Below are 26,145 nucleotides of genomic sequence, written 5' to 3'. Positions count from 1 at the left end.
AATCCTTTTACTGCCAAAGAGGCTTCATTTAAAGAGAGTGTGGAACATTACATAATCACAAACACTAGCCCCTATGAGCAAGAAAAGTGGTTAGCTGTTTTGCCAAACTGCCCTGGCAGTCCTTTTCTTTCACTAATGTATACAGAAGCTTCATGAAGCCATAGACCCTGTTGTCCCATTTAGCCCTAGCCCTTCACATGACCTGGCATGCTGCCAGGCACACAACAGGTGCTCAGCAAGTGCTTGAATGGCATTATAGGCAGGCCAACTGGCCCACTTACGTCTCATCGAACAGGGGTTCCAGGGTCTTCCGCTTCACCGAGGTTTTCTTACGACTTGCCCATCTCCTTTCTGGCAACAAGTAGACACGAACATAAGGGTCAGCTCCACTGCTGGTACAAGGTGTCAGGTTTCTGAAGAAAAAAGGTCCTGGTTTTCAAACATTGAAATTACTCATTTGGAGAAAGCTGTACTAGCCATTCAGCTTTAGATGGCCTTGAGGATAAAAAGTGCCCAGTAGTCTAGACGACCAGCAGAGCAAAAGTCTGTAGAATTTGGAGGACAAAACATCAGATGCATGGTTTTGAAAATACGCTTTTTTGTAAAGTTTGGAGTAGAGCCAAGTATTTTTCCATCTAAAGGAAGTTGATTACCACTTGAGAAATGGCCTGGTTTCCACTACCCCGGAAGTTTTGCAGTACTTAACATCCGAGCAAAGCCCTTGGCTCTGGAACCCATTGGCACCATAGTAGATCTTGTCACTTACAGCATGAGAGCCTTCAAAGCTCACTTGTTCTCATTGAATCACGTGTCTACCTTAGGGCTGCCCACCCCTGCCAATGTTCCAAGTGCCGCCACTCTGATTTTTGGTCACCTTTCCTGGCCCCAGCATCCTTTTACCTGCAGCCGTTGACTAGCACACTGAGGCAGCGCCGCAAACACACGTAGCGTACCGTGAGCTGAATCTCACCCAGCCGCCGCTGCCAGAGATCCCTGCCTCTGTAAACAAGGGGCTTGTCACTTCTGTCACCATTACAAGTGTTGGCCTCCCCCCAACCCCCAAGACAGAGCATGTCTGGCATTCAAAACATGTGGGTTAATTTTAAAATTCTTCAGTTGGAAATCAGTTCCATCCAGCATCCTCGTAAATTGTCCTACTTTACCACAGGAAGAGCATGAAGCCTGGAGTGGGATCTGTGTTTATATCATGGCTTCTTATGGAACTTGGGTGAGTTATTTGACCGTTAGTACAGTAAGTTCTATTTCTTAAGGTTATTGTGAAGATGGGATTTAATCATGTAACGTGCTAAGCCCATACTAAACACTTAAGTGGTAGTCATTGATTATGTAATTCCATATTCTAAACTTTCCATATTATATCACTATAACTCTAGAATTCAGGAAAGTTTTCTCCTGTAAGGAGACTGACGAGCCAGAGTCCAAGATCTCCTACAGTTGGTGTATAGCTAGAGCCACACCAGGCTATTTGGTGCACACGTGCTCTGTGCTCTCCCCGCTCCCTCCGCCCCAACCTATGTTTTTCTACCACACCATGCTGCCTCTCATAAAGCATTCTGTGAAAAACCAAAACTTGAACAGAAAAGCCAGTTCATAGGTGCTTTTCCATCGAGGGAGTTATTTTTCAAGCAGATGATTTTTAGAAAAGATTAAGCAGAGAAGTGCATACTCAATGTTGAGGCTGATATCTGTCAGGTCAAAGCAGGAGTTGGCCAGGGAGTTGAGCGAGGACATGCTGGGAGCCAGCCTCGTGGGCGGCCATGCGAATGGGGAGACGGGGTATTTCATGGGTCTGGGTGACTTGATGGGCCCTGGAGAGTGGGGGCCTGGGACAGTCAGGAACATGGTGGGCGCACTCTTCTTCTCCCCCATGGGCTCACAGAAACCTTTGGCATTGTCCTTGCCTTTCGGCTCTGGGCCTGCCTCTTGGGGTGTGGGCTCAGTGGCAATAGTGGTGGCACTGGTGGCTGTCGTACTGCTCTTGGAGACTTCCTTGGTGTCAGAAGCAGGGTCTGGGGGACATGGCAAGTCTGCAGGACCCTCTCCCTGGGGTGGGGCTTTGGGGCCTTGGTCGGTGGCCACCTTCTTAATGAACAGAGGGCCTTTCTTTAAGGCTTCAGGTCCTGTGTATGGGCTCCCCATCTCTCGTTCTTCCACACGTAGGAACTGCAAGCAGAAAGCAGGGTTGTTTATGGGCTGCGCCCACCACTTACATTTTCTCCACCTCTCTTCTCACCTTAACCTCTGGAAAGTGGTTCCTTCTCCTTTTCCTCTGGGAGGAAGAGATTTCTCAGACTCAGTTCCTTCCTGACCATCAACCCAATGTAATGTTGCCCCTAGACCATATTTTTCCTTAACCTCTCTCTGCCCTTGGCCCCCTCTCACCAGTGCTTCTCTGTCCTTTCCTTCCTCCTGCCTCACTAGTGGGTCTTCATGAAGACTCAGCTCTGGTCCTTTCTTTCTGTACTCATACTGGCTGCAGGAGACCTGGCCACTCTCAGCACGTGCTTTCCCCCTGTGCAGAGGACTCCCAGACCCACTCCTTCAGCCTTGCTCTCACCTTAACCTTTACATCTATCACCAGCTACCTTCTGGAAATGATCGTTTTCCAGCTGTCACCTTATTCACCACTGCTTTCCCTAAAATGTGTTTCCTACCCAGACATACCCCTGTGGTCCTAGCACCAAAGTTTCAAACCTCAGCCATTGCGTTTCTCCTTTCCTTTTCCCCTTCATTCATTAATTATCAGGGACCTTCCTAAGAGCCTCCATTGCCATCCATATGGAGGTCAAAATATTCTGAAAAATATCTTGGTAGGAATGCCCCAATAAAATAAACAGACATCCTTTTAAATGCACAGCCAAATTCACAGGAAAGTAAATAAAATCCCTCGGGTTTAAAAAGAAAAAAGGATAAAACTAAAAAATAATGATTAAGCTTTCCTAGGGTCATTTACCAACTTGGAATCTAAGGAGTTTGGAGAAGAGGCCTTGATCAATGTGAGTCTGGTAGTTGATGTAGGATCCGTGAAGGTAGACTCTCTTCAGTGAAAAAATAGCGTAGGATAAACATTCCACCCACCATCAAAGGCTGGCGACCAGAAGTGTGTCTGTCTCAGCCTGAACTCAGACTGGAGGAAATAAAAAAGTCTTTCCTGAGAGTGAGACACCTTATAGGCCTCTCTCATATGAATTTGGGTGGTCCCATATACTTGTGGTGTTTTGAAACCCCAAGTTAAAAATTAGTATAAAAAGAACCCAGGTTTGTAGTGCCCCTGAGGTTCTTGGCTTCAGCAACAGCAGTCTCCTTGGAAGTGAACAGCCTCAATCCAGGTTACAAAGGAACACTGACCACATGTTTGCAACCCAAGCTGCCAAACACAGAAATGAATCATCATGAAAAAACATCAGGAGACAAAACAAACAGTAAAATTCAACTGCCAAGATCTTTGGATAATAGAATTAACAGGCCTACATTATATAAGTATTTTCAGATGATTAAAGATGGAATGACAATAAAATACAATGCAAAAGACAAAGTGTATTTGAAAAAAATAAAATTAGAATAAAAAATAGCCTTTGAAATAAAAACCATGAACATGTTAAACAGCAGATTAGGCATAGCCAAAGAAAGAGTTAGGGGACTGGAAGATCTGAGGAAGTTAGAATGTAGCAGCAAGAGACAAAGAGATAGAAAATATGAAGATGAGGTCAGGTCAAGGCATGGAGAAGATAAAGTTCAGCATGGAAGGAGTTCTGGAAGGAAAGAGTAAAAGAATGGGGGAGGCAATGCTTAAAGAGATAATGGCTGACAATATTCCAAAACTGATGAAAAGTACAAATCCATCTCCTAGCTTCTTCCCAACATAGAGGAGGTACTTAGCACTGGGGCAGACCACCTTGCTCCTGAGCCAGAGCTCCACCCCCTGCCTCCCCTGAGGGCCGAGAGAAGCGAGTTACCCGAAGCACGAGTCTCATGGAGATGAGGCTGTCCAGGCCTGAGTGGTCCAGCTGAAAGCGCTGCTCGAGGGTCAGGTCTGCACAGGGGAGGATCTGGCACAGGGGCAGCTCCAGCACTCCCAGAGCGTACTCTCGGTCATCATCAAGCACCTGGGCAGTGAGCCAGCCACAAAACGAGAGTCATAAAGCCCCACCCTCATCACCGCCACGGTCTGGGCCCCGGCCAAGTCTCACTTCACCTCAGTTAAGTATGTCCTATGCTTCTGTTGGTCTCTGGTCCTGTTCTGAAAACTGAGAATGGGACCAGGCCTGGCCCCTACCTTCAGTCCGGAGGGGAGAGACTCAAGAGTAGCAGCAGCTATGATCCATATAAGGTATGTCTATCAAATGCCCAGGGCCATGGGGCTTTAGGGACTGATGAGCTGTGCTGCTCCGTGATGAGACATCCAGACAGGGCTGAGGCCCCCTAAAGATCCTAGTTCTGCCATTTCTTGGCCATGGGGTCTTAGACAAGTTTAAGCTTCTGCTCATGTGTAAAATAAAGATTATTTCTTGTCTACAGATCTTTTGTAAGGGTTAAAATATATATATATTTTTAAATGTATTATCATTGCCCTGTCCGGTGTGGCTCGGCTGTTTGGAGCATCCTGTGGACCAAAAGTTCGCAGGTCCAGGTTGTGGGTTTGAATCCCGTGTCCAGGCACGTGCAAGAGAGCAGTCAGTGATGTGTCTCTCCCACACCCCCCCCCCCAACCTCCTCTCTCTAAAAGCAATAAAAAAATGTCCCCAGGTGAGGAGTTTTTAAAAAAATCATCATTAATGTCCTGAGTAGATTTCAATACAGGCCACTCTGAGTGCTGTGTAACAACCAGACAGACTCTTCCAGGGAGAGCCAAGGGACTTGAGGGTTTGTCCTTCCACAGCCCCTTACCCAGTGCCCTTAGGCACTATCTTCATTAAGATGTGAGGAACCCAGTATCCTCTCCCACACACAGGTGCTGACTTTCCTGCCAGGAGAATCTGCTCAAGGTACACGTTAAGCTCCCACGCCTCCCAGGTTAGACACCTCTTAGTTCTGTTCCGAGAGCCCAGCTTCAAGCAAACCTTGAGATGCAGCTGCTCAGATGCCACACTGTGCACAAAGAAGGAGAATGCCTGACTCCACACAGGGTCCTTGCTGCGGGGACAGGTCTGGGGACAGAAGAAGGAGAGAGCATTAAAGGATCTGGCTGGGCAGAGCAGGGTAACGCCACCCTCTGCTCTCACTCTGGCCCCCAGGTACCGTTGGTGGTGGTCTCTGTACCTGCCCAGGAATCCCACACACACTTCAGCGTGTGGGAAGCACTAAGGTAGGGCGGCCAGACTCAAAAGCAAAGAGCTTTACCAAGAAGTTTTACAGAGGCTGAAAATCCTACTAGCATTAGTGCCACCTTGGGAGGGGAGGATTTCTGCTGCTGGACTGGGAGTCCAGGCCGGGGGGTGGGGGGCGGCGGGGCGGAAAGGACACAGCTCAGAGCCATACCTAAGCTTGAACCACAGTTCTGCTTTCTAGCATGTGCCCTTGGGTAAGTCACTGATCTCTGACCCTCAGGTTCTTGAACTATAAAATTTCATGAAGTTACTCTGAAGACAATAAACTCATATAAAGTGCCTAGAATGGGCCCTGGCACATACTTGGCATTCAGCATAAGCTAATTCTCTTGTCTGTTGCTTCTCTCCCTGAGAAGGGCCAGGAGCCCCATTTCCTTAGGGCGACACACCCATCTGTCTTACCTTGCTTGTGTATGTCTTCTTGCCCACACAGAGCTTGACATAGGAGGAAGGGTCTCTGCTGACCTTATTCTGTGAGGGAGCAAATCCACAACAACACAGGGGCACCATCAGTGTCAGCTCGACACCACACCCTCAGCCCCACCTCCCAGCCCTCGGGAGCATCAGTGGGACCTGCTTCCCTCTGAGAGAAGACTACCCAGTGCTGCCGGCCCCGGGGCCGCCATTGCTGTGCTGGCCTCACAGGGCTGACTCCAGGGGGAGGCTCAAGTAGAGACAGGTGGCCGGAGCTGAGCCTGGCTGGGGCTAAGGGACACGCAGGGTGGATTCAAGTTACGGCTCCCAGGCACTTAACCCATGTCGTGCGTGACCCAGGCACTTAACCTTCTGAGTCATATTTGTAAAAGGGCAATGAAATTCGACAGTCAGGATGGGACCCAGGCACACGAATGTGGGGGTTGAGTTGCCAGGCCCAGTGCGTGGCACACAGTAGACGGTGACAGCAGCTCTCGTCATGCCCAGGCTGTTGATGTGCAGACTGTCACCCGGAAAACATGGGCTGTGGTTACTCTGGGAAAAAGGAGTTAGGACTTGCTCTCTCTCAAATTTTCAGCCACGCACACATTCCTACCTTGGTAAATCTGGAGAGTTTTTTGGCTCGATATTCACAATTCAAGTAGTCAAAAGGGCTTCTCTGCAGTACAAGAAGGGTGAATGAGCAACACAACATTTGTGAATTTCCATGGCAAGTGAGCATTAGAAACAGATGGGCAAAAGGCAGGGTGTGCGTGACACTGACCATGTCACCACTCACCGGCAGGTTGCAGGCGCTCTCCAAAAAGACCACGAGGATGGCAGAGGAAAGGCCAGCATGGTCCTGTGAGCAGACACAGACCCTCAGCACTGGCAGACAGACTGGTTTTAGAAAGAAGCCTGTTCATGGCAGGAGGAAGCCAGGCAGCCAGCCCTCCGGACTGGCCGTAAGATCCCTCACTACCTAGCTTTTTGTTCAGGCTTAGACTCTGACGGCAGTGTGGCGGATTTAAGTCAGACACAGGGTGGCTTTTCCCTATGATTTGGGCTGACAGGCACCAACAGAGCTGAGGATCCCAGCTTCCGTGAAGGTGGCTGAGACGCTCAGGCCAGCTCTTGAGAGAGATCAGGAGCTGCCCTGTGTGGAGGCTGGGCTGAAGGACATGTTCTCTAAAAGGTGGGGCTGGCCTGAAGACTCAGCAAGATGCGGGAGCTCAGCTCCCTCCCTCCCCACGCACAGCCCACACATGGCCAGCCCCACCGCAGCGCAGCGCCTCCTTTCTGCTCAGGAGCCCCCGCCCCTCCTACTCACCTCAGTCAGAGCTTCAGCGTCGGAGATCAGAGAAAGCCACTCCAGCCGCAGGTGCAGCCGCCCACTGGTTGTGTCATTCAGGACAAACCACTGTGGGGAGACAAGCAGGGACAGAAAAGCTCAAGGGGAGGGCCAGTGAGGTGCTACCGACCCTCTGCAGGCAGCTCAGTCCTGGGACCTGGTGGGGCCCTAACAGAGGCTCGGGGAAAAGGGGGACCGGCTCAGGCAGGGTGGACTCTGGGCTTGAGGGACTGGGAGACGTGGTTACAGGACTGAAGTGCTACACTTGGGGATGGAAAAGCCCTCCTACCCAGGCCCAGCCTGCCCTCCCCTATAAAGTGACCATCCCCGGCCAGAGGTCCTTGTTTTGTGGGCATTCCAGGGAGCTTCCTCCAACCCAGGCCCTGGCGGGTTCCCTGGACCCTTCTGTGTCTTGCCCAGCTCTTGCTCCTGAAGACCAGCACGTGTGGCTCAGCATGGACGGGGCCCATTTCATAGGACTTGCTGGGCTGAAGCAACCTGCTAGAGTTGTCCACAGGGAGACACCAACTCTACCTCATCCACCACTCTGTTCGCCATGACATCCCCGAGGCAGATCTGCAGGCTGGAAGACACAGGGAGTGGGGTCAGCTCGGCCTCCGAGGGGCCAAGCAGCCGACGGTGTGGAGGCCTACCCTGGGATCTATTTTCAAATATCTGAGTGGGGCCCTCAAGACAGGATCTTACTCATGCCAAGGAACCAACGGGAGACCACTTTGAGCTCGAGCAGAGGGAGGGCTATCCAGCCATCAGTGCTGCTGCCCGTGGGCGTGGTGCCCGAGGAGGCAGGTGGCTGCCATCCCCAGAGGGGAGTGAGCAGGTACTGCTGGACACATTGGCTGCAGATCCTCAGTGATGGTGCTACTGGCATTTGAGTGGAATGAATCCTCATTGTGCAAAACTGCCCCTGCACTGCAGGAACTCGGCTTCCCTGACTGGTGCCCTCTAAATGCCAGTGGCACCACCTCCTGCAGTCGTTGCAACAACCCCGACTGCCTCTCCATTTCCAAACTGCCCCCATGCCTTCCACAGGACAAGCATAGTTGGCATGGGTGAGACGGGAGGGAACACCCACATTCACAGCCTGCCTCCCACCTACCCTGACTCAAGCCAGAGAGGAAATTAATTCTATGTGACTGTTAGAAGTGTGCTTGAGCTCAAAACAATGTTGAAATGAGTTACAAAAAAACGTGAATCACAAGCCACACTTCATATCTGCAACATTACCAAAACTACAACTTCTTTATTAAGATGAGAAAAAAGATAAGCAGCATTTGCCTGTGAGCTGTTTCTTAGGCTGTCGGATTGTGCCCCTCCCACTTTATTTTGTTCATACTTTCTAAAATTCTGTGTTCCCGGAAACAAGCTGCAGGAGTATGAAGACTTGTGTAAAATTCTTTCTTTGCCCCCCAGTCCACCCTCTGAGATGAGCAATATGAGTAGCCTGTTGTGTGACTTCCACACCTTTTTGTGTGTTCACATGGACACACACACACCCCCCACCCCACCCTCACCAGGGTCCTTCCTGGTGAGATGAATCACTGCACAGGCCACTCCCAACCGCTCTCTCCCCTTTCCTCAAATGTAACGAACATCCTCCAGGTTAACACACATGGATCCCACTCATCGTTTCTAAAAGCTGCAGAATATCCTCTAGCTTGGCAATGGCAAATTCATTCAGTCAGTGTCCTCTGAGGCTGAACATTCCAATTGTTTTTAGCTTTTTTTTTTTTTTTAATTCTCACTCAAGGACATATTTTATTGATTTTGAGAGAGGGAGGAAGGGGGAAAGAGAGAGAAACATCAGTGTGAGAAACATCGATTGGTTGCCCCCTGTACACGCCCTGACTCCAACCGGGAACGTCTTGGTGAATGGACAACGCTCCGAATGACTCAGCCACCCAGCCAGGGTTATTTCCTGCTTTTTCCCTTTGCCACCTCAGACAGTTCTGCAATAAACATTTCAGGTGCAATGCTTTTATAGGATCTGGAAGTGGGACTGCTGGACCAAAAGACATGTAAAGTTGCAGTTTTGACAGGCAGCCCCAGCCAAGCCATGTCAGTCCTCACGCAGCCAAGGCTCTGCATTCTGCCCCTGAATGAGCGGCCTGGGTTCCTTGACACTGGGGACCTGGCCATCCACGCCAGCTCTCCTCCCGCCCCTGCTCTAACTGGGGACACCGGGTGCGTTACCAAGAGCCCAGAAAGCAGAGCCTATGGTATACAAACCTTGGGGATCTCCCTACCCCAGGCCCCAGCCCAGGGCTGGGCACTCAAGAGACCTCTAGAAGGGAGGTTTGGAAGGCACAGGGATAGAAGGCCCCGTACCCCACGCCGAGCTCAACCCTCCTCACCTGCCCAGGAAGTCGTCCTTGTCAGGATCCTCGTCATACAGGTCCACCTCCAGGTCCTGCCCGGGGACTTCGTAGACTATGAACTGGAGGGGAAGAGAGGTGAGTTGACCTGCAGGCCACAACAGCTGATGAAGCAGAGCTCTCACATGACCCAAGGGGAGCCAAAATCCAGTTCCACCACCACCAGCCTGGAGCTCTGGGAAGGTTCCTGCCCTTCTCAGAGCCTGGAAAACCCCTCCCGTGAGAAGGGCGCGGTGCCCTCCTGCAGGGTGCAGAGATCAGAGGCAACAGGTGCACGCCCACGGCAGGGTGATGCTCGGGGACAGTGGCTGCTGTGTGTTCTGCACGGGGCTTGCAGCTTCTAGAGCCCTTAACAGGCTGTGGGGCCAACCCGTCACATAGTAGGTGTCGTGGTTGAACTTAAGGAAGAACTTCAGGTTCCTGGTGTCTGGCTCTGGCTGAGAGGATTGGGGCAGAACTGCCTCTAGGTTTTCTCTTTTACTTTGATTTGAACACTTCCAACAAAGCAGCTGACTGTGGTGGGAAAAGGATGTGGGGACTCATCTATAAGCTATCCTGCCAGCAGGGCCGCAGCGGCCCACCTCTGGGAACCTGGTGGATCTGAGAAGTGGGAATTGCACAGAACATCCTGCCTGCGCCCGAGGCCCGCTCCTTCCGCCCAGTGTTGCCCGACTGGGACGCAAGGGCAAGGCTCCCCGTCTGTACCCAGCATGAACCAGAGGGGAGCCTGGAAGACATTAAAGCAGCCAACTGTGTCTGCAGAGACCCTCACCTCAAACACCTCGTTCCAGGTGGGGTTCAGGTTCTTGTAGACGGTCTTGCTCCGGAAATGCTGCAGGCCAATGCTCACCTTGGCATAGGGGTCTGACTTGCCTCGGATCCCTAAGAAGTGGTCCATCTGGGCCAACTTCTCCGCCTCCAGCAAGTGGACTCTGATCACCCCCTGGAAAATGCCCAGCCCAACGTTCACCACGGTTCCTGGCCTGCGCCAGCCCTCGAGGCCCGCAATATCAGAGCCAAAGCCATCAGACACCACCCCAGCCCATCTCCCCCTCTCCGCGGTCTGGGTGGGGAGTCAGAAGCCACAGACAGCAGTCTCCTGGCCAAGCTGCACAGCAAGCGATGGCTACATCACAAAGCCGCACCCAGACTGCTGGCCTTGCCGACCTGCCAAGTGAATGGCTTATTCAACTGCAGCCATTTCCTCCTGTGCCAACAACCATGCCAAACCCAACCACCCGAGAAGGTTTCCTCCTGTGTTCAGCCCCTCTCTGTAACCTGCATGTAGACCAACTTCCGGTGTCATTTCTTCCCAGTGCCCAGGTGTAGACAGCCCCGTGGGCTCTGCTTGCTCTACCAATGGGTTCCTGTGCTCACAGAGGCCCCAGCACTGAGGCCCCAGCACCGGACCCCTTATATTCTGCGCTATGTCTTAAGACAGAACAGAGCCAAGAACTGGGAAAAATGCAGTTTAGGGGCTATCAGCCTTCCTGCCTAGAATTATTTTTTTTTAAAATATTAGTAAGTACATATGTAGTTTTCCTTTGACCCAGCAACCCCATTTCTAGCCCTAAGGGCACACTGCAAAACTATAAAAAGATGTACACGGCTGTTCATGACGGTATATTTGAGCAAAAGACGAGACACGACTCAACTGCCTATCAGTCGAGAGCTGGTGAGAGAGCTGTACCGCTGTCAGAATGAGGACCGGCCCTGCTGACACGGTCGTGGGCGAGGTGCCGGGCTCCTGACCCGACAGAAGCAGCGGGGGAACCCGGCGTGTGCGGCCGTCCGCCAGAGCGGGAATCTGAGAACAACCAGACACGCACACATCACCAAGTGTACGTATCTGCTCATATTGGAACACCAATCGTGAAAGAGAGTGGAAGGATAAACCATGATGTACAGAGAGAAGGTGGAGATTAGGTAGAGGGACAAGGGACAGAAGCCAAACTCCTTAAAATATAATTTGGTTTTTAAAATTGGACTTTGGAAGCGTGCCCATGTTTTTAAATGATTGTAAAAGGAAGTTAAGGTAAAATTAAACTCTAAAAATAGAAAAAGGAGTGAAATCAATGTAAATATTCACGGGCAGTTGGTGTCACGCACAGAGGACCTCTTCCCTGGGAGTTTAAATAGTAGCCACTTGACAGTACATCTCGAGTGGCATATACCCTAAGGACAATGTTTTTAGTAGTTATGACGTAGGTGATGGTGCTGTATCGTTTTCCGGAGACTGCCTAACCCGTGGTGTGGGACAGAGCCCGGGCACCATATGGGAAGGCTGAGAGGGTGTCTGTGTTCTCTGGCCGGCCGGCCCCTCCTGCCTGGCCCGAGTAGGCTGCTGCCATGCCTGGTGCTGACGGTGAAATGGCACTTTCTCTTCTCCTGGGGCCCTGACTCTCAGCCCAGAGGGCTCCGGGCCACAGCCAGGGCACCTTCCGTGGGGAGACCACATGGCTGTCCTCAGGGGCCGCCACAGCTGGAGGGGACCGTGGTGCTGAGCACTCGACAAAGCCCCACGTTCTGGCTCTACTGAACATTCTCCTTCCCTGTAGACCCCAAGGATGGAGTCGGGGAGCTTCCTGTCCCTGGAGGAGGATGGGAGGCTCCTGGAGTTTCCTGGGGCCGGAGGGTTACTGCCCACAGTCCCCAACCCGGGCCCCACAGGGGCACCAGGATCCAGGAAGGAAGGCCACCTGGGCTTTGCCCTCCCTAGATGGGTGACTTTGGACAAGTCATTCTGCCTCCCCGTGACTCAGCCTTCGCCCTATAAAAGGGAGGAGTCATGTCCCCACAGGGCAGGAGTAAGGGTTACCCTGTGAAATGCGTCTTCCCCCACACGGCCCTGTGCTCTGTGGCTGAGGCAGGTACTCACGCAGGGCAGAGGGAAGCGCAAGTTGGTCACATCCAAATCCTTCTTCACGGGCAGAGTCACGCGGTTGGGCAGTACCAGGTGGGCGGCAATGAGATCCTCCAGCAGGCTGTCTGACACCTCACTGGGGACAGTGGGCATGACCCGCTGTGGAGGGGTGGCACGACCTCCCCCAGGCCACCTGCCCCTCCACCCGTCCCCGGAGCTGGCACAGGAGCAGAGCGCCAGCATGGGCACAGCCCTGACCCCAGCCTGTGTGGACAGGGCCTGTGGGGCGTTAGGTACCGACAGCCCGTGACCGTGGTGCCCCTAGTCCTGCTTTGTTCTTCCCTAAGGCATCACAGCACGGGAGCAAAGAGGGACGGCCTGAAGCTGCACGAGAAGCTGTGTGACCTTGCTAACCTCTGAACCTCAGTTTCCTCATATCTAATCCGAGGATCGTTATACCTGCCTCCTAGCATTTTTCCGAGAATGACTTACATGTGCAATGTGCTGAGAACAGTGCTGAGTGCCCAGTAAATGCCAGCTGAGTGTTTGCTGCCTCAGCCATGACATCGCATCCAAATTTTCTTTATCTACTGGTTGACTCCCTCTCCCCCACAGAGGGAGCAGGGACAGTTCCCAGAAAAGGACTGGTCACAGTAGGTGCTCAGTAAATATTTTTTGGATGAAGAAATCTGTGATTGGATTCTGGGTCCAGGGTGCCGAGATCAGTGGGAATGTCCCCCAGTGAGCAAGCAAAGGGTCCTCCCTGCAGATAGGGGCAGCTGCCCAAGCCTGGCAAGCCAGCAGGTGCGTGCCCTGGCTGGTCAGCCGTCCCTCCCACTCAGGGCTGGAGCCCTTCTCCTCCGGGAGCCTGTGGCTCTCAGTGTAGCACCCCTGCCCTGCCAGCCCCAGGGAGGTGGGATTGCCCAGACCAGCCCCTCCTCACTGGCGCCTGCTGTAGGGCCCCTTGCCCCACTGGTGTTTGGACCATGGTTGGGGGCGGCCACATGGGCTTGTCACCACACACTTGGTGAGAGAAGGATGAGAGAACACTCGCATGTTTCCACTCCCACTCTGCCACCACCACACACCCCTAAATGTTCTCCCAGGGACCCCGAGACAGAGGAACCGGGCCCTGCTTTTACTGAGGAACAGCCCAGAGAGGTGAAGCAAGTAGCCCAAAGTCACACAGTTGCTAACCAGCAGAGCCAGGAGCCTCATTAGCCCGCATGGCTCTGCTAGGATATCTCATCTGACCATTTCCCCTGTGCACCCACAACGTGGGTATGTGTGCACGTGTGTGTGTGTGTGTGTGTGTGTGTGTGTGTGTGTGTGTGTGTGTGTGTGTGTTCTGGGCACAGTGCCTGCCCACGGAGGCCAGACAACACTGTTAGCCCTCCTCACCCACCCCCCACATGCCAACGCGTCTCCCTTTGGAGGCGGGGACTCGGTGCCTACCCCTACTCCTCACACATGGAGCCAGGAGGGAGGGTGGCCATTGGGCACCTCCCCTCACTGACTGCATAGATCCTGAGGACCCCGTGCTGGGGCTCCACCTGGCGGCTCTCACGGGCACTTACTTGATTCCTGGCGCATCCAGCAGGTTGGTCAGGCCTGTCCAGTTGATCTGCAGGTGCTGTGGGGCAGAGGGGGGCTGTTAGGCTGCAAGGAGCCGGAGGCCCAGGACTGAGAACCCTCTGCCAAGTGCCTGACACCCACCCACATGGAGAACCCGGCCTGCTAGGGGGCACCCGCTGCAGGGTGCCTGGCAGGTGAGGGCACCTCCCAGTCCTGCTCAGGGTGGGCCAGGGCTGTCAGGCTTTCCTGCCAGGGTGACCGCAGGAGTGGCTGGTGCGCGTGGACCCAGTGTGGCCCTGGCAAGCCACCTCTCTGAGCTGTTTCTGGTCTTGAGGGGAGCAGAGGTGGGGACCTCAGGCGCCTTAGAGTACATGGGACAGGTGTGTGGAGTGCCCTGGCCCAGGTGGGCTTAGGCAGCTTCCGTTCATGGCTCGAGCCAGTGCCAGGGGCCCAGCGGGCACAGGCTCACTCTCAGGGAGCGGCAGGCCCCCCTCGCTTCCATGGGGCTCACCGGCTTTTGAAGAAAGAACACGGTCACAGCTCCCACGAATGGCTTGTCCACCAGGAGGGGGTCCAGGATGATCCGCAGTGTGCCCTGCAACTGGATGGCACAGAGGGCCTGTGAGGGGCCTCAGCCTCCCGTCTTCCTGCGCCTGCTGCGCGCGGCTGAGGCCACGGCTGTCTCATTCATGCCCGTGCCACCCCAAATGCCAGGACCGCCTGCTGTCACAGCAGGGACCACACTCGGACACGGAAACCTGACGCTTCTTTGCCAGCTCCCCAGAGGCCATGAGCTGGCCCCTACTGCCTCCCCATGGTGCACTGGACCCACCTTTTGGGACGGCCCAGCCAGCGGCAGCCCAGGAGTGGGTCCCCCTCTGCTCCTCTCCTTCTGCTACAAGGTAGTCCCACCTTCTCGATCCACCTAAGTTTCTAAGCATGGGGTCTGCATCACCCTGGAAACAGAACCTCTCTCTCCCCTGGGCCACCAAAGTCTCTCTGTGGGACTTTACAAACAGAGACAAGCGTAGGGCTGTGAGGGAGCAGCAGGTTGGTGAGGCCCAGCCATCCCTCCCTGGCCATGTGACCACTGGCCTGGAGTCCCTCAGTCATTACCAGCCTGTGTTCGGTGTCATCACCCGCTTCTGCAGCCTGCTCTAGCGTAAGTCTGTCCCCCCCTCCGCCCCCTCTGCTGCTCTGACCCCCCCGCCCCAGGAACAGGAATGGGGGCAGTCCCGTCAGGCTTCGCCCACCTGGATCCCGTTCACACCAGCCTGTATCTTCTGCAGCTCCACGCTGATCTCGCAGTCCCCAATGTAGCTGAAAGTGGGGAGGGACAGGGAAGGTGGGGAAGAGGGGCACATCCACCACTCAGGCTGGGAAACTTGCCCAGCGCCACCGGCCCCCGCCCAGGCGGCGGTTCCCCAGCCTGAGCACTGCCTCACCTGGATGTGGGTTCACTATCTCACCGTCTCAGCTTTCCTCGGCTCTCAGCAGACACCGACCAAGGCCCAGACTCGGGGAGGCAGAGCCCCAGGTCCCTGCACCCAGGAGGCCCAAGCACAGTGCCACCTCTGCCCATGAGGATAGCAACTCTGAGCACCGCCTTGTCCCACAGCACCCCATGGATGAGAAGGAGGGGCTCTTGGTGAACACAGCACCCACCCATCTGCCGCGGCTGTGTTTCTGCCCCATCTCTGCCCAGGTCTCTTCCCTGAGGACAGAGCAGCCACACTGCTTACAGCCAGCCTTTGCCCCGGTTGTTGCTGGGGGTGGCGGAGAGGGAAAAGGTAATGTTCTCAGGAGCCTGAGTCCTGCTGGTGGCTCTCACCAAGTGATGGGCACAGGGAGCCCAGGGTGAGTGCCTTTGAGGCTAAAGATCGGGAAACCCCGTGGAAGAACCTCAGTAGGCTAAGTTGGGGGAGAAGGCAGCTACCAAATATCTCTGATGTCACAGAAATGACATCTGAGTGCCCCCAAAGGGATCAGGGGTCGGGGGGAGAACCTGGGAACTCTGGGAGCTGCCTGAGCTGACTAGGAAACTGGGTGGGCGGGCCAGATGACCTCGCCAGGCCCCAAGCATTCATACAAGATCTTTGGCAGTGCCTTGGGGCCAGGATGCCCAATGGCCATCACCATGCCAACACGCTTGAGACCAGCCCTCTAATGGGGAGGGTGTTCCCAGAGCTGACCCCTGCCTTCCCAGTGTGCCCTCAGTGCCGGCCTCTGGGCTAAGGACAGCATATGAGAGACACTGGAGAGGAACAGCAACGTTCTGGAACCTCAGGAGTTGATCCTTGTTTCTTTAAAACACAATTTAAATCTCACCACCCCAGGAAGACTTCCTGGGTTCTATCTCCCTTCTCATCAACTCAAGCCTATTACGAACCTCATTCCAAAAAGGTGCTCTTGCCCAACCCACTGAACCAGTCACTCGTGTGTCTTTGCATCCTTTGGTTTTTTCTGAGGTGACACAGAGCCCAGGTCTCCGGTTGGCCTCCCACAGCCTGTGCTTGGAGCTCCCTGGGCCTCCCTACAAGTCCTGGCATCTCCTTGTCACCCTCGCTCCCTCTTGGCACATCCTCCCTGAGGCAGCTGCTCTGAACCTCTAGGTGACCTGGCCCCGGCTTCTAAGGGAGCGCGGCTGCCTGGGCCTTGGTACCAGAGCACGCTGAGGGCCCGGCCTGATGGGGGAAGCCGGACCTGGGCTGCGGGGTCAGAGGGCAGCGGCTCCCCTAGGACCATCCATTCATTCTCCTGACACTCTTCCCCATCCCAAGCAGGGACCTTGTGCTCCAGCCCAGGGCAAGGGTGGGGGGTGTGCTCTGAGGGGCTTTCACACCCCAAATTAGAGCGTGTATATGCCACTCCAGCTTCAAGCTGGCTGGCCCCACAGAGTGTGGCCCTGGACCCCACACCTGGCCCCCGCGGGCGAGAGGGCTCACCATATCTGCAGGTCCAGGACCACCTGTCTCCGGTTGTGCTTGTTAGTGTGCGCCTTGACGCCGTTGACCCTGGGGCACTGGAAGAGATGCCGGGGTGGGGCGGGGGCCTGGGTCAGCAAAGGCCTTGCAGCAGAGATGGCTGCTGCTCCCCCTCCCCCCAGCACGGGGTATTGTCCGTGACAACCAATGTGACCTCTGCACTCCTAGGGTTAGGCGCAAACCCAGAAACCCACCCTGTAGCCCCTGTCCGCCTTTGTCACCCCGATACTTCCCTCCCTAGAATGTGTACCCTTGTATCTCTCTCTCTCACCACCTGCTCTGCACCAGGTGCCTGGAGACAAGGCAAGGAGCAAGGTCACTGAGTCTGCCCTCATGGGCTCACAGCCCAGCAAAGGAGATAGTGGGCGGGGGAGGGGCAGCCTATACCCTCACATGGGCATCTGGGGACTCCGGAGCACCTTCCAGCCCAGCTTGGGGTGGGCAGAGATTAGTGAAGCCTTCCTGGAGGAGGAGCTGGCATTTAAACAGTTCGGGAAGGTGAGTAGGAATTGCCCTCTGAGGGGTGAAGGAAGAGGGCAGAGTCCCTGGCTGGGTGATCTCACCCTAGGAATCCGGGTGTCCCACGCCAGGACCACAGTCCCCAGCTGCTGGGGCCAAGGGCTGAGTTCCTAGATTGCTTTTCTTCCCCGCTCTGCCCAGATTCTTCTCCTCCTGTCAGGTGGCATTGGCACGGGGCATGGTTATTATTTGTCAAGAATAAAAAAAATCAATTTCATTTGAATTTGAGTAAGTGAAACACACGCTGAAGTGTTTAGGGGTGAAACTCACAAATGTCTGGAATTTAGTTTGAAATGAGTTTAAAAAAAAGATGGCAAGAGAGATACAGGCATGGATATGTATTAAAGCAAATACAGAAAAGGTTAATTGTACACCCCAGATGGTTCACTGCATAATTCTCAATCTTTTGTTTTTAAAAATTTTCATAATAAAATATTAAAGAAAAATTCAATCAACCATACTAGAGGAAAGATTCCATTATCTCTCTATTTTCCCCATAGCAAGCGATACTCACATAGGCATTGTCACATGAAAAGATTATCAAAAAGTATAGAGCCAAATATGTAGGGAAAAAGGTAGTATAGGGAAGTGTTGAGCAGGTAATTAACATTATTATGCAGTTTTTCCAGAGTTTTGGATATGTGTGATATATTAAATTGCCATGATTTTTTTTCTCATTCTCATATTTACTTGATATTCATTTTTTGTCCTAATTTTATATTTTACATTCTTTTTCTTTAAGAAGGTTCCCAGAATTGCAGAAACTTCAGGCCCACAGCCCCTGGCTATACCCTGGCCTCCAGGGCCTTGATGTTAAAGACCCAGAAAAGTCAGTGGAAACACGTGGGGTTGGGGGGGTGGCTGTAACCGACCTCTCACAGCCTGGAGCCTGCTGCCCCTGAAGCAGGGGTCAGTTTGCAGGCACCCTCTGACAGCTCAGCTGGCCCCAGGACCCCACCTGCGCAGCCCAGTCCTAGGGCAGGCTGCCCACCTGGGGGCCTGACCACAAAGGAAGGAGAGCCACCGTTTGAGCATCTGCGCTGGCTGGTGGGGCAGTCCTAGCCCAGGGCTCAGTTAGGGGAGGGACTCAAGGCTGGAATTTGGCCTCCACTGGCTTTCTCGGCCAGGTGCCTGTCTAAGCGCTGCTGCTCACACAGCCACGCGGAGCAGCCCTGGGGCTGGGCCTGTTAGGGACGCCTCACAACCACCCTTAGAAGTGGATCATTTCCTTTTACATTGGAGGAAACAATCTCAGAGAGGATATGTCACTGGCCCTAGGTCATCACAGCACAGTGTGGAGTTGGGCATGGACACCGATCGGAGGAAGCTGTAAACACTCATGGGGATGAAGGAAGGGCCTGGGGTGAGTGCCCTGGGTCCTGGCCAAGCCCAGGAAGGTCACCAAGGAGCCTCCTGCGGTCCCCACAATGGAGGAGTGGGGGTAAAGCCTAGGAGAGAGGAGACAGGACAGGAAGGGCTTTGAGTGCCAGGAGCCAGGTATTTCTTCTGCAGGGCCAGGGTGTCTAGCCAGCCTTCAAGTCCCTGGCCAGGTCCTCCTGGTGTGACAGAAATCATCCCTCAGGACCAGCCACCTTGAGGCCTGCTTCTGCTGCCAGCAAGGGACCAACTTCAGCGGTTCCACATCCCACGGGCACCAGCAGACTATCAGCCCTGCTGAGCACACTCTGCTATAAACCCAGCAGTGTGCAGGCTGCCTGGCTCTCAGCCTGCTGAGTTCTACAAATGCCAACTTAGATATCACCGCCTCCGGGAAGCTTTCTCTGACTACCACAGCGCCCATGCCTCTCCCCTCCTGAATCCATGCATTCCTCCACCACCTTGCCTACACTGCCATGTTGTCATCCACCTGCGTATGCATCTGCCTGCACAACAAGACAGTGACCTTCCTGAAGGCAGGGACACAGCCATGCCCACCTCTGTCTACGGTACCTCGCACATAGCCATGTTCAATAAGTCACACGTGAGTAAAACAGGAAATGAATAAATGAACCAGCATATGTTGGGCACAGTCAGTCCTGGCAGAGTTGGAGTGTCAAGTACCAGAATGTCCAGGGCTCAGGCAAGCCTGACCACCCCACGGTGGGGGCTGGCGGTTTCGAGCAAGGTCCATGCCCTGTGGCTGGCAGACCCCCGCTTATTCTAGAGCAGAGCAGAGGCCAGCACCTCCAGTTCACTGGGTGAGGGACATCGCAGTGGCTCTCTGCCTGGGGCGTGCATTTCCAGATCACCTAAGTACAGCTCCTATCAAGGGGGCCCTTCGGGGCAAGGGGAGTGGGGCAGGGGGGTGGAATCAGAAACACAGCCTAGAATAGGGATATGACGTTAGGTGTGTTAAACTGAACCTTCTTTCACCTTGGGCCACCTATCATCTTCACTGAACTAGCCTGGGCTTGTGCCGCTGACTGCCGGAGTCCGTCGTCAGCAGAGCGGCACACGCTGTCCACTCCGAGAGGGTGTGTTCTCCCAGCGGAAGCCTGGGGGTAGCAAGTGAGACTCCTGCATCTTATATCTGGCTGGCTTCCGCCTCACGTGGCATCTTTTCAAACTTTGGCTTTTGACATTGGGGACTGTTTCCCAGCCCTCCTCTTGGTTCTGTGAGCGCGGCTTCCTTGGAGCCCACTGAGGTGGCGGGGCTGAGATCTGGAGCCAAGGAGCCTAGACTGAGGCCCAGGGGCTGGGAAGCACAGCGTGGGGGCCAGGCCCCTGTGAAGCCCAGTGGAATCTTCTCACAGAGCAAAGTGACCTGGGACAGGGATGGGGACAGAGAAGGCCTCACAGAAGGCCCAGGATGCGCTTCCCTGGAGAGTCGGCACTGACCTTCTGTCCGAAGCAGAGCTTGGTGAAGGTGAAGGTCCTCAGGTGGACGCTCTTCTCCCGGATCTTGGGCTCGAGCTTCTCCCGGAACTTGTTCTCCATGATCATGCTCAGGTAGGGCCAGATCTGGGAGATGATCTGTGAGCACGGGAAGAGGCGTTGGTGGTCAGGCCTGTGCGCCCACCCCAGACCCATGCTGTCTGGAGCTTTAAGGCCTTGGAGCGTGGCCATCTCTGGGCTAATCACAGCTCTTGCTAAAAGTCTAACTTGAAGTTTCACTTCAAAAATTTAACATTAAAATTTCATATTTAAAAAATCTAATTTAAATACTTGCATATGCACACGAGGGCCATGGGATCCTTACTGTGCACTACCCATCTGCCTGCCCGCCCCCCAACCTGCCTCCCCATCTGTCCACCTGGCCATCGCACATCGGGTAACTAGAGCAGTGGTTCTCACTCGGCGCAGGCAGCGGGCCCCAAGGTCTGGTGCCGTTTTGCAGAGCACCGTGAAATAGTCATTCGCTGAGCCTCATGCTGCAAAGCCCTTCAGCTCTGTGCTAAAACATAAATTATCTGAATCTTCATTGTGGGAGAAATAACTAGCAGCTGGCTAGGGGTTTAAGAAAAAAAATCACGGAAACTTAAATTGTTTCCTGTGGATTTAGTTTTTTCCTAGCAATCAGAAAAGGCTGCCTTCTATAGCAGGTTTCTACGGCAGAATGGTTCACGGTGCTGGTCTGGGAACAAGCACAGGGCCCGGGGAGAGTCCACGTGGCAGAGACGGGGCCTGGCGGCTGGACATGGTGATCAGAGAGGGGTGAGGAGGAAGGGTGAGCCAGCCGACAAGCTCTGTGTGGGGCAAGGCTTCTTCCCCTTCCTTCTCTGACTTGGACCTCAGTTTAAAGATGTACCTCTCCTTACCAAACCCGTGGCTGGAGGAGCCTGGAGGCGTGAGGTTCGTCCCCATCTTTCAGGGGCCTCTCGGGGCTGGTTCCATCTTCCCATCTTCCTGTCTCGTTGCTTTGCTATTTGCCAAGTGCCTCTTGAGTGCTAAGCTCTTTGGGACATACCTGGTGCCCTAGCATGTGGCTTGTCTACATACTGTCTCACCATCTGGGAGCTTCATCCCACTGGTCTGTGTGTGTTGGTCCAAGGAAGATCTCATGCATGCGGGGCCTGGGAACAGGCCGACACGCAGAAGAGTCCCGTGCGGGCACAGCACAAGGGGAGCCCGGGCGGCCCTGGGCCTGCGTGCATCCGCACAGACCTGTCCACTCCTCTTAAAGCAGCAACTGCTTCCTCCAAAGTTTACCTGGAGGCTGAGAACAGTTTTTGATCCACTCATAATGGCATTTGGGGTAAGAGTAAAATAACAACCATAGATCAAAAACCTTCAGGAAGTCCTTTTATATCTAACCTAATCATTCTGGCTCTGGGCTAAACCTCTATCCATAAGAGGTAAGGTTTGTGTTAGATAAAGTTAGGAGACTCAAGGTGGGCGGTGCAAGCCTTCACATCTGGGGCAGGTTTGGGCAGATCAGGCAGGAATCAGACTCTGATTTCACTGTAAGGGGCGGCAAGGGGGGGAGTGGGTGATTGGGGGCCAGACCTGGAGTATCAGAGCCCAACCCAGGAGCAACTGGCAGCAGAGTCCGCAGGGACTTCCCCATGTGATCCAACAGCAGTCACGCCTGCCATGACAGCTGCGCCAGCACCCACGATGCGCCAGGCACTGCGGTGCACCAATTACCTCATTAATCCTCACAACAACCTCACGGGCAGGGACCATAATTATTCTCATTGCTCAGAGGAGGGAGCCAGCGCTGGGCTGTCAGGCGACCTGTCCAAGGTCACCCAGCCAGTGCTGGCGGATCTGGGCTGTGAACTAGGCCACAGGCAGAGGCAGCCACGGAGTCAGCCCCCTTGCTCTCCTGAGGAGGCACTAACCCGGGCCTGGGGGCCACTGGAGGCTGCGCTTTTCTCTCTAGTATTTTCTAACTTTTCTGCTGCACCTATGCATTAATTGCACAGTTAAAAATATGTTTTTTAAAGAAAAGTCATGGTCTGGTGATGAGAAGAACCAGGAGGGCGGTAAGCGCTAAGGGGAGAGACAGGCAGAAGGCTGCAACCCAAGTGAGGGCCGTCGTCCCGGCGCTGCCCTGCCCCCATCCTGCAGGTGACCCAGCAGCCGGGCCAGGCCTGGAGGGACGCCAGTCCCAGGGGCCATGCTGGCCTTACCTTGTTGGCCCACTCGACCCGCTCCACATCCGGGAAGTGGATCTAGGAAACAGAAGACCAAGAAGTTAGACTTGAGACCTGCAGGCCCCTGGGAGGCAGACGGGCTGCCCAAGCCGCCTGGCAGTGCTGCAGGGCAGGCCCTCACTCCCACTGGCACCGAGCGCCCAGCGGCGCCTGGCCGGCGACTCAGAGCCACCCCTGCCCTCCAGGATCGCACCATCCGGCGGGGCAGGCTGCAAACGACCAGACACATCTGCGCACAGTCATGGCACAGGCACAGTGGGGGACACCAGCTCTGTCCCACGCTTGGGGTGGCTTGGGGTGCCCTCATGGACGGCTCTGGGGTGAATTCTCCCCCCACCCCCGCAACCTGGGCCCACCAGCTAGAAGAGGGGTTGGGACCCTCTCATTCACTTGTGCATTTAAGGCCCGCCTTCCCAGTGGAAGCTTGGGACCTCCCATTGAGGCTCCCCTTGAGCCTCCCCCAGGGTAACACTGAGCTTGCTCCTGACAAATTCTGTCCCCCTTATTCCTTTTAATGACACAAGTAATACTCAGTAGAAAAATTAGAAAATGTAGCTAAGCCAAAGGGAAAATATTTTATTACAGAATATCACCCAGGGGTGATGGTTGTTAGCAGGTTGATACATCTCCTTCCAGTCTTTTCCAGAAACAAGTAGGTGTAGTTTTCATAGAAATTGAGGTCACAGTGCTTTTTCTGTAGCATGCTTTTTTTCACTTAGGGATACATTGTGATTGTGCTGACTCTAAAGGTAACTGTTGTCAATTTGAAAAGCCAAAAAGGGCATCATGTGGTTCCCATTGGCAACTGGGGAGCAGGGCTGCTGGGGGACCCTGCTCGGCTCCCAGGAGCCCCGCCCAAGCCTCGCCCCTTCCCCAGCAGGCAGGCCCTCTGGCAGGTCCCCTGCAGAGCTCCCTCCAGGTCGCGGCCCCCAGCCAGTGCCTGCTGGCTGAGCCCTGCCACGTCCTGGGAGAGGAGCTCCCCAAGACAAAGTGAAAATCCTGTTGGCTAACCTTTGCCTGACATGATTTGAGGGAGCTTGACGCCCTCCTCACAAGAGTCTCCATCTCCAAAAGTATTTGCTGAGCTTTTAAACCACCCCCTACCCCTCCTGTCCCGCCCAGGGTTTCTGGGATGAACAGAAAGGACAAAGAGTGTATGAGCAGCTTGCACAAAGCATGAATCAATAAAATGTCAGCAATGGCCACTGCTGTTGCCAGGCCCCAAGTCCCTGTGCACAAGGCCAGCTCCAGATGGGCCCAGGACCTCCCGAGGTGGAGAAAGGGCCTGCCCTTCCCATCTGGCGCCCCGGGGCCCACTGCCGAGGGACTGAGGGGAGGTGCCCACGCAGCTCCCACACCCAGTGCACACCCGTCAATCCCCAAGATGCCCTGCAGGCCCAAACTCAGATGTTGGCCGAGCCACCTGCCCAGGAGGAGAGCCATTCCCAAAGGAGGGATCGAGCAACTGAATTTCGTTGGAGCACAGTTTACAGTCGCCTGAGAGGTCAGAGCCCAGCGCTTCTGAGACTCCTGGGACACCATGCCATTTGCCCAGCCTCAGTTTCCTCAGCTCTGGGCATGGCCCATACTAACCTAGAGAAGCGTCTTCTATTCTGAGGTGCTGAAGGAATACCTGGTTTCCAGAGGGAGAGCTGGCCCAGCCACCAGGAACAGAGCAGGGTGAGGGGGAAGAGGAGTCAGGCCCACCTGCCCAGCTCGGGAAAAGCAGCCTGCTCCCCATACAGGTCCCAAGCTGGGTGTCTGGAGAGCGGAGGAGGGACCCTCTCACTGCCCCCACCGCAGGGCGCGGTGCTGCAGTAAAAACGCCAGCATGTGGGCCCTGCGAGGGGCCCAGCCCACACCATGGCCTCATCCCCTCCTTCTCTCAGTACAGCACCTTGACCAACCATGGCCTGCACATGCCATTCTGTGGGTCTGGAACACACGTCCCTGCTCCCCTTCGATTGCTCCATTCACCACCATATTAGACTCCACTTCTTCCAGGCCGCCTTTTCAGACCTTTCAAGCAGGGGATGGGTGTCCCTATTGCGTGTCTCCATCATGGCATTTCACACATGTTATTAGAGCTGCTTCGCCTTATAACCTGCCTCCTGACTAGACTGGAAGCTCTAGTGGGCTGACTCAGCCTTGCTCCTTATTAGGGCCTGACCCTGGCATATGAATGTCTTCATAAATATTTGTGGAATGAATGGATGTATGAATGAATGAATGCAAGGTTCTTGCCCTCAATTTGCCCCCAGGCCAGTGAAGGAAGCAGGCAATTCACAGATCATTCCAGTGTAAGGTCAGAGCCAAGAGGGGCAGGCGGAAGGGAACATGGCAGAGGAGAGTTTGGTTACAGTTGGGCTCTCACGGGCACCTTCTGGCTGGACCTCTTCCTCTCCTCCCATCCTGACCACAGCACTTCCCGCCCATCCTGCCCCAGGGCAAACCGTGTGCAAACCGCTGCCCCCAGGCGGTTCTGGGAGCTGAGAAGCCTGATCTGCTGGACCTGGAAAGGGGATCCAAGTTGGCAGTCAAACCCTGGCCACACGTAGGATCTAGTCAGACAGATCCCTGAGCTGCCCCACCTACTGAATCAGTCTGCATCAGGGCGGGGCCTTCCACTTTATTTTGAACAAGCTGCTGGCATGATTCTGGAGTTCAGTCAGGGGTGGCTGGGCGGTATCGCTGACCAGCCCATCGCTTGCGTCAGAGTGACCCACACTCACCCTGACAGTTAGGACAGCAACAGAGTGCCCAGGGCCTGCACTGATCAGCTTTGCCTGGTGTCTTGGAGCCACCCACACCTGTATTTGAGGCTTCTTGCTAAGGGATTCCTCCAGACGGTGAGCCTGAGCTCCCGGGCAGAGCGGCAAATCAGACCAAGAAAATAAGAGAGCACTGAGTCACCCCGTTCTGCCTCAGGCCCTCTGAAGGCCCTGCCTGAAGGGCTTGACTCTCAGCACCTACCATCTCTCTCCAGGGAGTCAATACAAGAACCAGGCCACCCCCTTTGTGTCCCTGAATAGGTTCTGAAACAGGTAATGAAATTAAGAGACGGACGCCTGGCTGGTGTTGATTCCCAGGCAGGGCACACGCCTAGGTTGCAGTCCAGATCCCCAGTAGCGGGTGCTTGAGAGGCAACCACACATTGATGTTTCTGTCCCTCTCTTTCTCCCTCCCTTTCTACCTCCCTTCCTCTCTCTCTAAAAATAAATAAAACCTTTTTAAAAATTAAAAAAAAAGAAATTAAAAGACTGACACCTATGGAGCAACTCCCCATACCCCATGTTCAGTCTGACATAGACAAATTAGTCTATTTTTCCATTATCATTGGTCTTTTTTGGATCTTTCCTTACTCCAAATTCTCAAAGTTATCCTGTTTTTATCTATTGGATTCATATTTTAGCTCTTGAATTTAGGTCTACAGTCTGTCTAGAATATTTAATAATGGGTAAGATAGGCTTATAATTTCATTTCTCTTACACTCTAAGGAAGTTTTCTAAGATCACAAACCCCCCAACCTCCGAAAAAAGAAGTGGTACATTTTCTCCTAACTTGTGAAGCGACTTCCTTCCTAAACCAGCTTCCATGTG

General features: G+C 54.1%; 1 protein-coding gene across 1 annotated transcript in view; it reads right to left on the bottom strand.

Moving 5' to 3' along the window:
• Positions 1-26,145, bottom strand: part of ESYT3 (extended synaptotagmin 3) — a 52,855-nt gene that overhangs the window by 12,087 nt on the left and 14,623 nt on the right. The window contains exons 2-20 of the mRNA XM_054595833.1: positions 22,523-22,564; positions 20,286-20,420; positions 16,890-16,966; positions 15,198-15,264; positions 14,456-14,545; positions 13,947-14,002; positions 12,385-12,505; positions 10,279-10,449; positions 9,486-9,568; positions 7,648-7,696; positions 7,093-7,182; positions 6,562-6,624; positions 6,379-6,441; positions 5,751-5,819; positions 5,082-5,168; positions 3,978-4,127; positions 1,688-2,184; positions 901-999; positions 282-413 (exon numbers count right to left, since the gene is read on the bottom strand). Of these exons, the coding sequence (XP_054451808.1) occupies positions 282-413; positions 901-999; positions 1,688-2,184; positions 3,978-4,127; positions 5,082-5,168; positions 5,751-5,819; positions 6,379-6,441; positions 6,562-6,624; positions 7,093-7,182; positions 7,648-7,696; positions 9,486-9,568; positions 10,279-10,449; positions 12,385-12,505; positions 13,947-14,002; positions 14,456-14,545; positions 15,198-15,264; positions 16,890-16,966; positions 20,286-20,420; positions 22,523-22,564 (2,141 nt within the window). The remainder of the gene's footprint in view (positions 1-281; positions 414-900; positions 1,000-1,687; positions 2,185-3,977; positions 4,128-5,081; positions 5,169-5,750; positions 5,820-6,378; positions 6,442-6,561; positions 6,625-7,092; positions 7,183-7,647; positions 7,697-9,485; positions 9,569-10,278; positions 10,450-12,384; positions 12,506-13,946; positions 14,003-14,455; positions 14,546-15,197; positions 15,265-16,889; positions 16,967-20,285; positions 20,421-22,522; positions 22,565-26,145) is intronic.

Source organism: Pteronotus mesoamericanus, unplaced genomic scaffold, assembly GCF_021234165.1.
Source record: "Pteronotus mesoamericanus isolate MK-2021 breed Mesoamerican mustached bat unplaced genomic scaffold, CSHL_Meso_final scaffold_54, whole genome shotgun sequence".
In the NCBI taxonomy this organism is placed as follows: Eukaryota; Metazoa; Chordata; class Mammalia; order Chiroptera; family Mormoopidae; genus Pteronotus; species Pteronotus mesoamericanus.
Note: the sequence above shows the minus strand (reverse complement) of the source record. Positions and strands in the feature narration are given on the sequence as shown.